Source organism: Schistocerca americana, chromosome 1 (assembly GCF_021461395.2).
Source record: "Schistocerca americana isolate TAMUIC-IGC-003095 chromosome 1, iqSchAmer2.1, whole genome shotgun sequence".
Taxonomy (NCBI): Eukaryota; Metazoa; Arthropoda; class Insecta; order Orthoptera; family Acrididae; genus Schistocerca; species Schistocerca americana.
Genome location: NC_060119.1, coordinates 870,879,789 through 870,897,419, shown reverse-complemented (window position 1 = coordinate 870,897,419; position 17,631 = coordinate 870,879,789). Strand labels below are relative to the sequence as shown.

The window sequence follows — 17,631 nt, the reverse complement described above, 5'->3', positions numbered from 1 at the left end:
CTCTACATTAATTATTTTTTTGTGTTGCGATTTTTTTCCCATCATTGTATAATAATTTCAATAGCTGCTTCTGTAACTGTCACTTGTAACTCTCCCCTCCAGTATAAGCTCCTCCAAAGTGCGTAAGTAAGAACAGTCATTACAATCTATTCCAGAAAATTCATGAAATCACTCTATCTTTCTGTCACTCCTCCTTTAATGCCTCATAACGTTTGAGAGTATATGACAACAAAGAAAAACATGAATTCCATAACACTTTCAACATGTTAAACATACCATACACTGTTTAATCAGCTGGCTTAAGGCATCACTCAGACTCTTGATCTTTGGCAAATGTGCAGTAAATGCAATATTTGCTGCTTGCCTGTCTTTGGACTGTCTGCAAAACATGTGAAAAGAAAGTAAGACACAAATGTTATCAAAATATTTTTGGATATTGTTAAGGTAAAAACATGATATACAATCACATGATCAATCACCGAGAACTATTAAAAATTATGTACATAAAATGACCCAAAAAATCTATTTATAATCTATCAAAACACAAACACCTGCCCTTAATGTCTATCTGTGTTTATTATTTCGAGTATTGCAATCTTCTTGTGCTGAAACAGAACTGGAAACATACACAATGCTTTCAAAAACTGAACTGAAATGGTGAGAGGGGGTTTGGACATCACTCCTCCCTAGAGTTACAATTAATTGTCTGACCCACTGAGTGACCTTACCCAGTGATCAGATAGGAGACAAATTAAGAAATTTTCAAATGCTGAACACTTTCATCAACTTGTAGAGACAGCATCAATACGGTTCCAATTGCAATCACAACTACATTACTGAAAGTGGTGCCTCGCCCATCTCTATGATGTTCATGGTGCATACCTTCTGATAGGACTGCATTTCATGGCTTTTGTACTGAGCAAATATAATCTAATAAGCACAAGGTTTATTTTACTGACAGGTAATGTGGGAACAGCCACTGAATAAGAAAATTATTGCAGAAGGGATGGTAGGCAGAATGACAGTTTATTTAGCAGTGGCACTACAGTGCACTCTGTTTCAATTCTGTCTGTAAATCTTAAAAGAAATGCTTTGTGGATACAGACTACTTTTAACCATCTCCACACATCAACAATGTATCCAAACACATCGAACCAATTAGAAAGTCTTAAGGAAAACATTCCTAAGTGAGTCCCTATGAAGAGTCTTACAACCCCATTGCAAGTTAACTAGGTCTGTCACAGCTGAAGTGCAGAGAAGGAAAGCACTATTGACAACTGGCTTTGTAATCTCCCCCAAAACAACATGGCAGAACACTAAAAGTAATGGAGAAGAAAGGGAAATAACATTTGGTAAATTTTTGTCTTACAGTCTGAAAAATATGCACTTCTAGGGGAACATCACCCAGCACAAAAGAATACTAAAAATTCCTGAGCTATGGGTTTTTTGTCTGGTGAATAGTTTAGCACAGGGAGCAGCTGAAGAATGCGTTGCTTTAATCTTCTGTTGTCCTTGGGAAGACCCCACATCTTGCATGGCATTTACTCCTCCTCAAAAGTTGCGGATTCCCCACACAGGCCTGCCTTGTAATCTGATTAGCAGGTGACCAGTGCAGTTCAGTTCAGTTTTAATGGCCTATGTACAGATAATGTTTCCATTACATCTGCGAACGAGAACTTTATTTGTCATGAAATGCTGCACAATGGAATGAAAAAGGTGTCTAAAGTGAGGAAACAGGGCCTGAAGAACTTTAATCAAACAAATGCAGCATAAAGACGGTTTTTATATAAATTTTATTTATATCAAGATGGGTTTTGGGCTTTCACCCATGTTCACTTGGTTAATACCTTGAAAACTTCATCAATAAAATTTTTTTGTCAACTGCATTTTGAATGCTTTAGCTAGCCTGTGGGAAATAATTCATTTGCTACCACATTTCCCGAATTGTGTACACATGTTAAATTAATAGTTTGGTAACGAAAACTCCCCTGTGCATGATCAACAGGAATTCCACAAACACTGATGTTGCAAAATTTTCCATGTTCTGTTTCCCCACAACATCTAAATGACAGTGGACAGCAATATCCAGACTGATGAAGTTTTCCCCAAGTTTTGGCAAGCACTTCATACAGTTCCACACAGTCGCTTAGTTAATGAAATGAGTTTAAAGAATAGGTGGCAGAATACGTGGTTAGATTTGGGATTTCCTATCAGATAAAACTCAGTAACTCATTCTTAACTGGACAAAAACTCTGGACTTACCCGAAAAGTGTGTTATATGACAATTAGTGTTCATGATATACAGTGTGTCTCTCCTAAGAATCATCAGGCAGATTTTCTCTGGTTTTTCAGCAGGTATTTGCAATTTTGTTTTTGCATGGTGTAGCTGAGGTCACCCCAAACAAATAGTGCTCATCATGTCTTTCGTGCGACACCCAGTGTTGATGTAAGGTGTCGGTTTATTTCCATTACAAAAAAAATATTATTTTTATAGCATATAGTGGAAATGATGAATTGCTGCATTATATGGTGAGTAACAACTTTCCTTTTCATAATATAAAACAAGACCCCGGGAGTAGACAACATTCCATTAGAACTACTGATGGCCTTGGGAGAGCCAGTCATGACAAAACTCTACCATCTGGTGAGCAAGATGTATGAGACAGGTGAAATACCCACAGACTTCAAGAAGAATATGATAATTCCAATCCCAAAGAAAGCAGGTGTTGACAGATGTGAAAATTACCGAACTATCAGTTTAATAAGTCACAGCTCCAAAATACTAACGCGAATTCTTTACAGACGAATGGAAAATCTGGTAGAAGCGGACCTCGGGGAAGATCAGTTTGGATTCCGTAGAAATGTTGGAACACGTGAGGCAATACTAACCTTACAACTTATCTTGGAAGAAAGATTAAGAAAAGGCAAACCTACGTTTCTAGCATTTGTAGACTTAGAGAAAGCTTTTGACAACGTTAACTGGAATACACTCTTTCAAATTCTGAAGGTGGCAGGGGTAAAATACAGGGAGCGAAAGGCTATTTACAATTTGTACAGAAACCAGATGGCAGTTATAAGAGTCGAGGGGCATGTAAGGGAAGCAGTGGTTGGAAAAGGAGTGAGACAGGGTTGTAGCCTCTCCCCGATGTTATTCAATCTGTATATTGAGCAAGCAGTAAAGGAATAAAAAAGAAAAATTCGGAGTAGGTAATAAAATTCATGGAGAAGAAGTAAAAACTTTGAGGTTCGCTGATGACATTGTAATTCTGTCAGAGACAGCAAAAGACTTGGAAGAACAGTTGAACAGAATGGACAGTGTCTTGAAAGGAGGATATGAGATGAACATCAACAAAAGCAAAACGAGGATAATGGAATGTAGTCGAATTAAGTCGGGTGATGTTGAGGGTATTAGATTAGGATATGAGACACTGAAAGCAGTGAAGGAATTTTGCTATTTGGGGAGCAAAATAGCTGATGATGGTCGAAGTAGAGAGGGTATAAAATGTAGACTGGCAATGGCAAGGAAAGCGTTTCTCAAGAAGAAAAATTTGTTAACATCGAGTATAGATTTAAGTGTCAGGAAGTCGTTTCTGAAAGTATTTGTATGGAGTGTAGCCATGTATGGAAGTGAAACGTGGACGGTAAATAGTTTAGACAAGAAGAGAATAGAAGCTTTCGAAATGTGGTGCTACAGAAGAATGCTGAAGATTAGATGGGTAGATCACATAACTAATAAGGAGGTATTGAATAGAATAGGAAGAAGAGAAGTTTGTGGCACAACTTGACTAGAAGAAGGGATCGGTTGATAGGACATGTCTGAGGCATCAAGGGATCACCAATTTAGTATTGGAGGGCAGCGTGGAGGGTAAAAATCGTAGGGGAGACCAAGAGGTCAATACACTAAGCAGACTGAGAAGGATGTAGGTAGCAGTAGGTACTGGGAGATGAAGAGGCTTGCACAGGATAGAGTGGCATGGAGAGCTGCATCAAACCAGTCTCAGGACTGAAGACCACAACAACAACAACAACAACAACAACAATATAAAATCTTGAATTTTCCATTGTTTGTGTACTTTTAAAGCAGAAACTTATGTTCCCATTCGATGGGAGATTAGTCTAGTGCACTATTTGTTTTATCGATATGTATTAACAGGAACATTAAAACTCAAAGAATAAACAGTGCACAAGCAGCAACACCACCACCTTGCTGGTCTGCAAAGAATGCTACTGCCTAGCGTGAAGTGCTACTGAGTCATTGCTGGATTACTGTTTATTCTTCATGTTTTACTGTCCCTGTTTATACATACTGATAAAACAAATATCAGACTAGACTAATTTCATAGTGCTCTATCAGATAGGCTCGTATAATTCTGATTTTAAAATAATGGACAAACCAATACTTTGTTAACACTGGATGTTGCACGAAAGAAGTGACGAGCATTAATTGTTTGGGCTGACTCCAGCTACACAATGCAAAAACTAAATTACAGGCATCTGTCAAACACAAGATAAAATGCGCCTGATGACTCTTAGGAGAGACACCCATTACATAGATGACTTGGTTAATAATACTGGAACCTTCATGAGGCCATTCACAGATAACGCTGTCATTTTTAAGAATATCTATAGCCCAGAAAATTGAAGCATAATGCAGGAAGCCCTGTGAAGTACCTACTTCTCGTGCAGGGAGTGGCAGTGGACTCAACATAAATAAATGTGAAGTACTGCACATTTATAGGCGTGAAGAACCATTGTTGTTCATTACAATGGAAACAGTACACAAGCCTCTGTTTATTTGACACAGAATTTTTTCGCGCCAAACATAGTATACATCGAAGCATATACTGACAAATAGTAAATGCTGTTTATAATAATGATGAATGTTTAAGAGAGAATTGTTATCTATTTCAATGTATACAGAGTGACATCTTGTCACAGACAGGAGACCCACGCTGGTCAGCTACAGAGGTAGTGGTATCTGGAGGACAATAAAGAGCCAGCTACTTTAACTCCTGACAGAAGCAAATCTGGATTAAAATACTATATAAATCATGAATTAACTAACACCTATTAGCACATTATGCTGTACTGTTGTAAGGGGACTGAATCATTGTCCTATTTGCTGTAGTTAAAAGTTGGAGTTGCCTACTGTGTGACAACTAGTATCCAGTGTTTAAGGTACAATGCTTGATCCATCCCAAGTTTGAGTGGGTAGCATCTGGGTTGATTAACTTATGTAGTGTAATTTTGGGATGGTATTATAGTAGACAGATCACACCTGAAGTGGAAAAGTTAAATTTTATTTGGTGAGGGGAAAAGTGACACCTTTGATTAGAGGTCATTTTCGTTATATTGTTTTGCGTGGCAGCTTTGAAGCAAATGTGACAGATAAAAGTGGGAAGAGAATTATTATACTGCACCATGGTTGTAGGTGAAAGAAGTTTGTGTTTTCTATTTAAAATAGAAAAGCTGACCTTTCAATTAGGAGATAGTAACCATTTTTATCCCCAATTTCTTAAGCAATGTGGGCTCGTAATTGTCTTTTTGCCTTGTTGTGATAATTTGATTTGAAATAAAAGAAAAAAGCATTTACTATTATTTTCATTACGAGCCTATGTAGTATTACATGTTAAAGAACATAATTAAATTTGCCCACTATAAACTGGTTTTATTTTGAAGAAAGAAAAAGTGTGGTGCTAGAAAATATTTAATATCTGAGAATGTGCCTTGATATTCATGAATTACAGCATTTATTAGTGAAATGCAATATGAATAATAAAAAATTGATCTCTGAAAAGTATCTCCTAATACACTTCACATTCTAGCAGCAAATTTAGTTTCTTCACATACTAGCAACAAAATCAATCAGATGCATTATTTTTTTCAGGCTGAGTGGATTCAGTTTTAAAAAATGGTTGGGCATGGCAAAGTAAAGTTAGACAAGAGTTGCTGATTTTGGTTGGTTGGTTGGTTGGTTTGTTTGTTTTTGGGTCTGATGGGGGCTAAACATCGAGGTCATCAGTCCCTAGTTAAAAACAGACATACTTGTAAAAGGCCTATACAGTAAAAGCATAACCTCTGCACCCAGAGGGAGGGAACACCAAGAGGTACAGAGCTAAAATGAACACCACAGTAACACAAAATAGAGGACACTTAAACGGAGTAGAGCAAATAGTTGACTAGAGTAAAACAGACTACAGAGGTTGATGGATCAGGTAAAAGGTCAACCACTCAACTACAAACAAAGAACCTCCAGCTGGAAAGCATTGATAGAGATACCAACACAACTTTTTACCATAAAAGACACTATTTTGGTATCCACGTCACAATTAAAAGTCGCTGGAGTGGGTGTAGCCTGAGAAATCATGCGAGAGTGCCCACACTAGAGCGAGTTATAAAAGCCAGATGCATGGATAAAACGTAAAACTGAGTCAGATATAGAGGTATCGTCACCGAGAATTAAAGGAAATGCAGCTGGTAAATTAAAGGACTGCCACAAAGGGGCTAAAAGTGGGCAGTCCATCAGAAGATGGACCACTGTCAGCCCTGCGTCACAGCGACACTTGGGCGGGTTCTCACGATGAAGGAGATAGCTGTGGGTCAACCGCGTATGTCCAATTCGGAGACGGCAGAGAACAACTGAGTCCCTACACATGCCCCTCAAGGATGAGTTCTATACGGCTGTGGACGACTTGACCATGCGGAGCTTATTTGGCAAGTTCAAGACAGACCATTGAGAGCTCCGGACATCACGAACCTTGGGATGTAGGGCTGACCGGAGGTCTCTTTCCACGAGACCAAGCTCCAGGGGTGGCGAAGTGGTGGCCTGCTTGGCCAACCGATCGACATGTTCGTTTCTTGGAATGCCAATGTTGCCTGGGGTCTACACAAACGTCGCTGAACAACCACACTCAGCGAGAGCAGAAACAGCATCTTGAATACCGTGCACCAAAGGGTCCCAAGAGAAACACTGGTTGAGTGCTTGCAATCCACTCAGGAAGTCACTGCATATGACAAATGACTCCCCAGGGCAGGAGGAAAGGTGAGCGAGTGCACGATAAAGAGCAACCAGCTCCGCAGTGAAAACACTGCTCCCACAAGCCAGGGAATGCTGCTCAACGTAGTCGCCGTGGATGAAAGCAAACTCAGTGCATCCATCGACCACAGAACCACCGGTGTAAACTATATCTGCATTGTGAAACGAGGCAAGAAGAGCCAGGAATTGTAGACGAAGACTGGCAGGTGGGACGGAGGACTTGGAGTCGCAGGACAAATCCAAGCAAAGCCACAAGCGAGGGAAGGACCAAGGAGGGGTAGAAGAGGAGGGCCGGAAGGATGGAGGAAAGGGAAAGGACTCTAGTGACGAGAGAAGGGAATGAACGCAGACCGTGATCAGGAAACCAGACCTAGGCCGCCGTCGTAGGGAGGGGAGTGCAGAAGATGGAAAAAGGAGCCTGCAGTTTAGGTGGTCGGGCGAGGCATGGACGCGGGCGATGTACGACGCAAGCAACTGTTGTTGGTGGAATCGTAGGCGAGGGATTCCAGCTTCTACAAGAAGGCTAGTCACCGGACTAGTGCAGAAGGCACCTGTCGCCAGTCTGACGCCACAATGGAGAATCGGGTCGAGGATCTGCAACATTGAAGGAGCTGCTGAGTTGTACACCACACTCCCATAGTCGAGACAGAACTTGATTAAGGCCTTATAGAGCTGTTGGAGGGTTGTTCTTGCAGCCCCCCAAACGGTTTGGCTGAGGCAGCGAAGGATGTTGAGGTGCCGCTAGCACCGTTGTTTAAGCTCGCGAAGATGAGGTGTCCAAGTGAGCTGAACATCAAACAACATCCCAAGGAAGCAATGAGTCTCCTCATTACGAAGGAGTTCATTGGCGAGGTAGAGCTCTGGATGGAATTGGACCGTTCAACAACGACAGAAATGCATCACTCGGGTTTTAGAAACAGAGAACTGAAAACCATGGTTGGATGCCCAAAAATGTGCCTTACGGATAGCTCCCTGCATCCACCATTCAGCGACACTGATGCTTGGGGAACTGTAATAAAGACAAACGTCATCGGCATATAGAGAGGAACAGATCGATGAGCCCACCGCAGCTGCAAGACCATTAATCGCCACCAAAAAGAGGGGAACACTGAGAACCGAGCCCTGCGTGGCACCATTCTCCTGAATATGAGCAGAGCTAAAATATGTGCCAACTCTGACCCGAAAGGAGCGATTGGAGAGAAAATTCCATACAAAAATCAGAAGTGGACCCCGTAAGCCCCATTCGTGCAGCGTAGCAATGATACGATGGCGCCAGGTGGTATCGTACGACTGCCGAAGATAAAAGAAAACAGCAACTAGATGTTCTTGCTGAGTAAAAGCTGCAGGAATAGCCGACTCTAGTGAGATTAAATTGTCGATCGCTGAGCGGCCCTGATGGAAGCCCGTCTGTTGCTGGGCTAGGAGGCCCCGAGCTTCGAGGATCCACATGAGCCGCCAACTCACCATCCGTTCCAGGAGTTTGCACATAACGTTGGTAAGGCTGATACGGCGATAGCTATCAACCACCAGCGGATCTGCACCAGGTTTCAGCACTGGGATGGTAATGCTATCCTGCCAACGAGTTGGCACAACGCCCTCCATCCAGATGAGGTTAAACAGGGCGAGTAATTCACCCTGACAGTGCGCTGAGAGATGGCGAAGAAACTGGTTGTGAATTCGGTCTGGACCTGGAGAGGTATCGGGGCAAGCTGTAAGGGCACTTTGGAACTCCCATTCACTAAACGGTGCGTACAAAACTATAACTGCATATGCTCAGCCTGCTCTTTAATGGTGTGGAATTCTGCGCTGTAGCCTGCTGTCGCGGAAATACGAGCAAAGTACTCTGCCAGTTGTTCAGCGATGGCGATTGGGTCAGTACAAAGTGTACCCCGAAGAGAAAGGCAAGGGACAGACACATGAGGGCGAAAGCCAAAAATGCGCAAAAACCTGCAACCACACCCGAGATGGGGAAGTGCGAGAACCTATGGTGGCAACATATCGTTCCTAGCAGTCCCGTTTGCTCCGCTGGATTAACCGCCGAGCCCGGGCCTGCAGCTGTTTGAAGGGAACCAGATTCATTAAGGAAGGATGCTACCAGAGTCGTTGCAGGGCTCGCCGGCGGTCCCGGATAGCTTCTGCAATTTCTGGTGTCCACCAAGGGACTGACTTACGCCTTAGGGTACTGGAAGAGCAGGGGACAGTTGCCTCGGCAGCAGAAACAATGGCCATAGTGACCTCGTCCACCGCCAAACCAATGTCACCAGGAAGCAGAGAGATGGCCACAGTAGCTGAGGTGTAGGCTGCCCAATCAGCTCCACGAAGAGACCATCGGAGCAGCTGGTCAGGGGGTTGGGATTGAAGAAGAGAAACCAGGATAGGAAAGTGGTTGCTACCACAGAGGTCATCATGGATCCTCCAACTGAGGTATGGAAGAAGAAGACCTGGGCTACTAAGAGAGAAGTCAATGGCTGAGTATGCGCCATGAGTCAAGCTAAAGTATGTGGGAGCACCAGTGTTAAGGAGGCAAATTTCCTGCTGTGCCAAGAGAGCCTCAACGTTCCTACCCTGGCCCGAGATCTGGGCCCCACCCCATAAAGGGTGGTGGGCATTAAAGTCCCCCAAAAGGAGGGATGGCGGGGGGGAGATGGGTGAACAAAGCAGCTAGGTTGGCAAGAGGGACAACCTTATCCAGGGGAAGGTAGAGGGAACAGATGGTAAGCTCAATTCCTGCCCGGATTCTAACAGCCACAGCCTCGAGAGCCGTGTGAAGTGGGGAACAGTGGCAAGACACCACCAGACGCCCTATCATATTCTACACGATTCTTGTAGTAACCCCAGTAGCCACAGAGGGAGGGGGGCTGCCGAACAGGAAACCAGGTTTCCTGTAGGGCCGGACAAGTGGCAGGGAAGCGGCACAAAAGCTGTTTCAACTCAGCAAGATGGTGGAAAAAACCACGGGGGATAGGTTACGCCTTAGAAGCGCTCGCCACCACCAATTGCGAAGTAGCCTGATCAACTTCCATAGGAGCTGCAGGTCAAGCAACATCTAGCTCCTGAGGGGACACTAGATGCTCCACATCATCTTCAGGTGCAGTGGTGAACTTTTCTGTCTCTATGTCCCTCTCCTTTTGCTTTTTCTTCTTTTTGGTAGGGTCCCATTTGTCCTTCAGTTTATCAGGCTGGGTGGGCTTTTCCGACCCAGTCTCACGGACCAAGGAAGACCTGGAAGCCCTACGGCCCTCAGGTGGTGGCTTTTTTAGCCACTGGCTGACATCTGGAGGGGCAGTAACTGTGGAAGGGAGGGCACTAAGCGATTCGTTCTGCGCGAGGGGAGCTGGACGAGGAAGGCACTTCTCCGGCTCAGAGGTGAGGACTGAAGTCCCCAAAGAAGGAGGGGTTGTTACTACTGATGTTGATAACAGGGGGTGTTCCCCCAACTATCTGGGGGGCACGAATAGACGGCTGGGCTGGAGGGCCCACAAAAAGCAGCTGAGCTTGGGGGCTCGTCGCCAGGGATGGTGACATCGAAGCTGCTGCAGCAAACGTCGATGAAATGCGCACAGGGTGAAGTCGGTTGTACTTGTGTTTAGCCTCTGTGTGAGCGAGCCTGTCCAAGGTCTTATACTCCATAATCTTCCGTTATTTTTGATAAACGGCGCAGTCTGATGAGCAAGGTGAATGTTTCTGTCCACAGTTGACACAAACAGGGGCGGCGAACATGGGACGTTGGGGTGGGAGGCACGTCCACAATCCCGACAGGTAGGGTTGACGTCACATCTTGATGACATATGCCCAAACCTCCAGCACTTAAAGCAGCGCATGGGAGGAGGGACGTAAGGCTTAACATCACATCGATATATCATCACCTTAACCTTCTCAGGAAGAGTGTCTCCCTCGAAAGCCAAGATGAAGGCGCCAGTGGTGACCCTACTATCTTTAGGTCCCCTGAAGACACTTCGTACAAAGTGGACACCACGGCGTTCCAGATTTGCATGGAGCTCGTTGTCTGACTGCAACAACAGGTCACGATGAAAAATAAGTCCCTGAACCATACTGAGGCTCTTATGAGGCGTAATGGAGACTGCAACATCACCGAGCTTGTCACAAACAAGCAATGCCCGTGACTGTGCTGGGGATGCTGTCTGTATGAGGACTGCTCCAGACCTCATTTTAGACATGCCCTCAACTTCTCCAAACTTGTCCTCTAAAGTTTCTACAAAAAACTGAGGCTTTGTGGTCAGAAATGAGTCCCCATCTGTTCGGCTGCAACAGAAATCGAGGAGAATACTTCTCACCAGGTAATTTAGACCACCGTTCCTCCCCTGGTGTGGACAGGGAAGGGAACAATTGGGGGTCATACTGTAAAGCATTGAACTTTCCTTTCTTAGAGACTCGTGCTTGCGCACTATTCATATTTCGTTTCATGGTGGTCCCACGAGCATCTAAGGGAAGGAATGTCCACCCAGACAGAGCCCCACTTGCCTGGGTAAGACTAATACAGCCGGAGGACGGCAGGTTCCCCAGAGGTCGCCCGCTAGCAACTGTTCTACCTCAACAGCCATGCGTCTCCTCGGCACGCAGCACATCTTGAGATTGAGGTTTTTTTTTATAGAGGTTTATACCATCCTCGCGACCCAGACAGTTAAGCCAAGATCCCCAGGCTCTGTACCGTACAACGTTCCACCGTCACGCCTTACGGTGGTCGCTGAAGCACGCTCAGAGCTTACGGTATTGAGGACTGGTGGTGCTTCCCAGTCCCCAGCTCAGGGATCCCAGGGTCGCCAAGCCCGTACCTGGCAACTAAATTCTGAGCCCCCTGAGGGGAGTTGCTGCTGTGATTTTTTTTTTTTTTTTTTAAAAAGAAGAGCTCTGTGTTTTGGAATACCGTTGCCACTCCACACAATAACATCGCTGGTTTGACCGCTAAAAGCAAAATTATGTGATACACGCACATCAACAATTAAGGAGAAAATTAGCCAGCAGTCTGTAATAGTAACTAATATTTAGGTCCCTTGACTTGTTTCTGTAACATACCAAAGAAATATTCACTTTCCGAGTAACTGGATCAAAGAGAGATAAAAAATTTAAAATTCTGAAAAAATAAGGTTCTAAAAAGGCTCTGGCAAAGAGTTACTTCCTCCCAAAAACATCTCTTGAAATCAACACATAAGATAAGAGTGATTTGCAGTCATTTTACTAACAGCCATCCTTTCCCTATTGACTATCTGTGAAAGTAACAAGTAAAGTTAAAATTAAAGTTTAAAACAGTCATATATTATTGGAGTGAGTGACCGGTTCCGACTCTTTCATAGAGTCATCTTCAGTCTCCAGAGTGGTTGATGGACACTGCCAGACGTGCTCGTGTAATTGCTTTGAGCAGTTACACGAGCATTGAGGGTCAACGGAACTCATCTGGTAGTGTCCATCCACCGCTCTGGAGTCTGAAGATGATTATGAAAGAGTCAAAACCGGTCACTCACTCCAATAATAATAATAATAATAATAATAATAATAATAATAATAATAAATTGCGATCAAGACTGTTTTAAATTTTAATTTTAACAAATTTTAAGATCACTGACTATGTTTTCAAAAATTTTAGGTATAGTTAAAACTGAAGTTGAGCTTAAAACCATAGTGCTGTATTAAGCATGGTAGAACAATTAAACTATGTTCGTAACCAAACAGTGACAAGTGAAATATAAAAGGAAATAACATTTACATTCCTGAAACTATATAGCAACATACTTGAATACATCAATCATTTGCTGGTACGTATCTCTGAACCCAACTTGATGTGAATACATTTTGTTCAAGCATTCCTGTTTCTCTTTCAACTTTCGTTTCTGTTCTTCTTTTGCTGCAGCTTCCTCTTGTTCAGCCTTCTTTATTAACAGGTTCCTTTCTTGAATCCTCTGAAATATGAAGATAGCCAAATCAGAAGATAAACAATGTGATTATTAAATTTACAGTAATTAATGTAATGTAACTGATCAATTTGGTGTAATGTGTTCTGTTCCTAAATTCACCGAACTTATATTTCCTGCAAACCACTGCACTGAGCATGACAGAAGGTACTTTGATCCACAGTTAATCTTTTTACTTTCCTGCTCTACTCACAAATGGAACAAGGAAAAAATAATTGCATCTAAGCCCCCTTTCCAAAATCCCTTATCTCCCTTATTTTGTCCTTATGGCTCTAACTGGAGACAAACATTCATGGTGGTAGTAGAAGGGTTCTACAGTCCGTTGAAACTGTAAGTTTTCTAAATTTCCACACTAGCATTTTGCAAAAAACGATTTCCATCTTGCTCACGAAGCAGTTCTGTAAGATTCTCGTACTGGTCTACTGATGAAACTGCCCAGTAACAAATATAAAACATGTTTCTGATTTGCATCAATGTCTTCCTTTAATCCTACTTGGTAGTAATCCCAAACAATTCAGCAGTGCCCAAAAATATGTTGCACAAGTATTCTGAACTAGGTCTTCTTTAAGGGTGCAGTACACATTCCCAGAACTCTCTCAATAACCAAGACTGACCATTCACCTTCTTTACAACTGACCTCAAGTGCTCATTCTTTTCATCTTGTTTTGCAATAGTATGCCTACATATTTAATCAATGTGACTAAGTCAAACAGCATACTATGAAGCTGTGTTTCAGCATTACAAGACTGTTTCTCCAACCATCTGCATTAACTTGCATGTAACCGCTTTTAAAGGAAGCTGTGAGTCATCATCAAAGCAGAAATTATGTCCAAACCATCTTAAATCACCAGCCAATAACGAACCAACAGTGTCATCAGTGAACAATCTCAGTTTGCTGCCCACCATATCTGACAGATCATTTATGTTTGTGGAGAACAAGAACAATCCTTCAAACTTTGCAAGACTTCCTGTTTGTTATAATGGCAGTGAATGCATACACTTCCTACTTTATACTTGGTAAGTTAAAGACTCCTCCTACTGCCACTGCACGATTGGGGCACTTCAGTACAAAGTGCTGGTACTTTTGAATAGATCCATAATCATTGTAGCAGAGTAAGGCTAAGTAATTTCTGATGACTCAAATAACTTATGGGAATACAATCAGATAACATCCTCAACAACCTCAATACTTCAACAAGTAAACACACTCAGTGGATGGGGCAATGCCAACACACAAACAAAACACGGCAAATGCAGAAAGACAATACACACTGTAAACAACTAGCACTACCATCCGGCCAATGGTGACTGAAGTAACACATTACTGATAGCGAAATGAACAATGGGTGAGCAAGTAGCACTGTCTGTTTCTTTCTTTGAACAGGCACTGTGGAATACCAAGGAGAACTTAAGCATAAACATCCGTCTCAATAAGGCCACTTGCTAGTTTGACCTCAACACCTTCCTTAACACCACCACCCCAATAACTGGAAGTGCACACCATTATGTCTGTGTTGTCGTATTCCACTGGATTACCAGTACAGAAACAATGTTCTACTACTGCAATTTTGGCTGGTGTAGGTGTGTGTGATGCTGATATTCCATATGCTGGTCCTCCACAGTCCTGATGGTCTAACCAATACATGGTGTTACAAAAAGGTATGGCCAAACTTTCAGGAAACATTCCTCACACACAAAGAAAGAAAATATGTTATGTGGACATGTGTCCGGAAACCCTTACTTTTCATGTTAGAGCTCATTTTATTACTTCTCTTCAAATCACATTAATCATGGAATGGAAACACACAGCAACAGAACGTACCAGCGTGATTTCAAACACTTTGTTACAGGAAATGTTCAAAATGTCCTCCGTTAGCGAGGATACATGCATCCAACCTCCGTCGCATGGAATCCCTGATGCGCTGATGCAGCCCTGGAGAATGGCGTATTGTATCACAGCCGTCCACAATACGAGCACGAAGAGTCTCTACATTTGGTACCGGGGTTGCGTAGACAAGAGCTTTCAAATGCCCCCATAAATGAAAGTCAAGAGGGTTGATGTCAGGAGAGCGTGGAGGTCATGGAATTGGTCTGCCTCTACCAATCCATCAGTCACCGAATCTGTTGTTGAGAAGCGTACGAACACTTCGACTGAAATGTGCAGGAGCTCCATCGTGCATGAACCACATGTTGTGTCGTACTTGTAAAGGCACATGTTCTAGCAGCACAGGTATGAAATCATAACAACGTGCTCCATTGAGCGTAGGTGGAAGAACATGGGGCCCAATCAAGACATCACCAACAATGCCTGCCCAAACGTTCACAGAAAATCTGTGCTGATGACGTGATTGCACAATTGCGTGCGGATTCTCGTCAGCCCACACATGTTGATTGTGAAAATTTACAATTTGATCACGTTGGAATGAAGCCTCATCCGTAAAGAGAACATTTGCACTGAAATGAGGATTGACACATTGTTGGATGAACCATTCGCAGAAGTGTACCCGTGGAGGCCAATCAGCTGCTGATAGTGCCTGCACACGCTGTACATGGTACGGAAACAACTGGTTCTCCCATAGCACTCTCCATACAGTGACGTGGTCAACGTTACCTTGTACAACAGCAACTTCTCTGACGCTGACATTAGGGTTATCGTCAACTGCACGAAGAATTGCCTCGTCCATTGCAGGTGTCCTCATTGTTCTAGGTCTTCCCCAGTCGCGACTCATAGGCTGGAATGTTCCGTGCTCCCCAAGACCCCGATCAATTGCGTCGAACGTCTTCCTGTCGGGACACCTTCATTCTGGAAATCTGTCTCGATACAAACGTACTGCGGCACGGCTATTGCCCCATGCTAATCCATACATCAAATGGGCATCTGCCAACTCCGCATTTGTAAACATTGCACTGACTGCAAAACCACGTTCGTGATGAACACTAACCTGTTGATGCTACGTACTGATGTGCTTGATACTAGTACTGCAGAGCAATGAGTCGCATGTCAACACAAGCACCGAAGTCAACATTACCTTCCTTCAACTGGGCCAACTGGCGGTGAATCGAGGAAGTACAGTACATACTAATGAAACTAAAATGAGCTCTAACAAGGAAATTAAGCGTTTCTTTGTGTGTGAGGAATGTTTCCTGAAAATTTGGCCGTACCTTTTTGTAACACCCTGTATATGAAATGCCACAACTGCAAGGCATACAGTAGACATCCACCTTATGTTAACCATAAAGAAGCCAACAGAGGAACACAAGTGATGATAGCAATTTTTGATGTGGTCTCTTTCTTCTTTCGTATTCCTCTGCAGATTCAATATGGTTAACTGACATTAGACTTGGTTCTGAATTAAGTATCCTGTTTCTACATGTAGCAACTTCTACTTATTTTTTATTAAATGATCAGTTCTGCAAGCAGCAGATTATTTTATGATGTGGAGATCTTTGTTACATACTGTTGCCATTTTTTAAAGGAAAGTTTTGAGGAATGTGCCTTGGAATATGGATGCTTTTTAAGATATGCAGACAATACTTTTATACTTGACCTCACAGTAGTGAAAATTTGCACTGTTTTACAACATCTCCATTCAATCCAACCATATATTTGCTTCACTAGAGAGGTAGAAAAGGGTAGCTTCCTTAAATTCCTTGATGAGCTGGTTAGTAGGAAGTGTGAAGGTACACGCCATTTATAAGAAGCCATTGTATCTACAGGATGGTAGTTATCACCATTCGGCACATGTCAGCTGACTTAGCCCACCTCCGAGTTATCTTTCACCTGAACGGACATAGTGGGAAACAGATCACACATGTACTAATGACCAATTGGATCAGTGAAGAGAATATCAGGTGATGCCTAAGCCCATAGCTTTTTTGTCTTACACAAGTAATACAGATCCATCATGGAAACCGTGTGTTTTTGTATTGGATAGTACAGCCAAGCAAATGGCCTCATAGTGTTGGGTGGGGGTTGGCCATAGCCTGTTAGAGTGGGAAGTTTAGTTTTAGCAATGTTGTGGAATGTGGAGAGTCATACATTTGCTCTCGTGCCAATTTTTCATAAACTATGCATCTGTGACACAGAAACAATGTCATTTTCACACTCATTTTAATATAATGGTCTGTTGACCTGTTCCAGACAGCAACATCACTTTGGGATGCGTTGAAAACTTCAACACAACTACCTCTGAAATGAACAAAAAACCACCTAGCCCTGTCTCACAGGCTGAAAGCATCCAGCAATTTAAGGTATCTGCATTCCAGGACCCTAAATGGTCAGTTTGCTCATGTGCTGTATGTTTAGGGAGTGCCAAGGATTCTGCACAAAGATTTCATACCTCCCATACAAAATTCAAGTATGTCAGTTACTTAGTGAATGTGATTATGAAGACTTTTTTTGTGCAACAGTGCTTGAAACTATTGTCAATCATGAAAATATGATTTTTCTCATGAGTAATGAAGGCAATCTTCATTTAAATGGGTTTGTTAACAAACAAAATTGTCGGTACTGGTATAACATGAAACCTCTGATGTTACAAGTCCCTTTCACACAGCCCAAAACTAACTCTATTAAGACTATATTATGAGAAGGAAAGTTGCTACTCACCATATAGCAGAGATGCTGAGTCGCAGATAGGCACAACAAAAAGATGTTCACACTTAAAC

The 17,631-nt window shown here is 42.8% G+C and overlaps 1 protein-coding gene across 3 annotated transcripts in view; it reads right to left on the bottom strand.

The window, feature by feature from the left end:
- The window catches only part of LOC124613976 (mRNA export factor Gle1-like), a 136,724-nt gene that overhangs the window by 95,523 nt on the left and 23,570 nt on the right, over positions 1-17,631 (bottom strand). For all 3 annotated transcript variants that reach the window (XM_047142784.1, XM_047142767.1, XM_047142775.1), the window contains exons 4-5: positions 12,785-12,951; positions 277-379 (exon numbers count right to left, since the gene is read on the bottom strand). In XM_047142784.1, the coding sequence (XP_046998740.1) occupies positions 277-379; positions 12,785-12,951 (270 nt within the window). The remainder of the gene's footprint in view (positions 1-276; positions 380-12,784; positions 12,952-17,631) is intronic.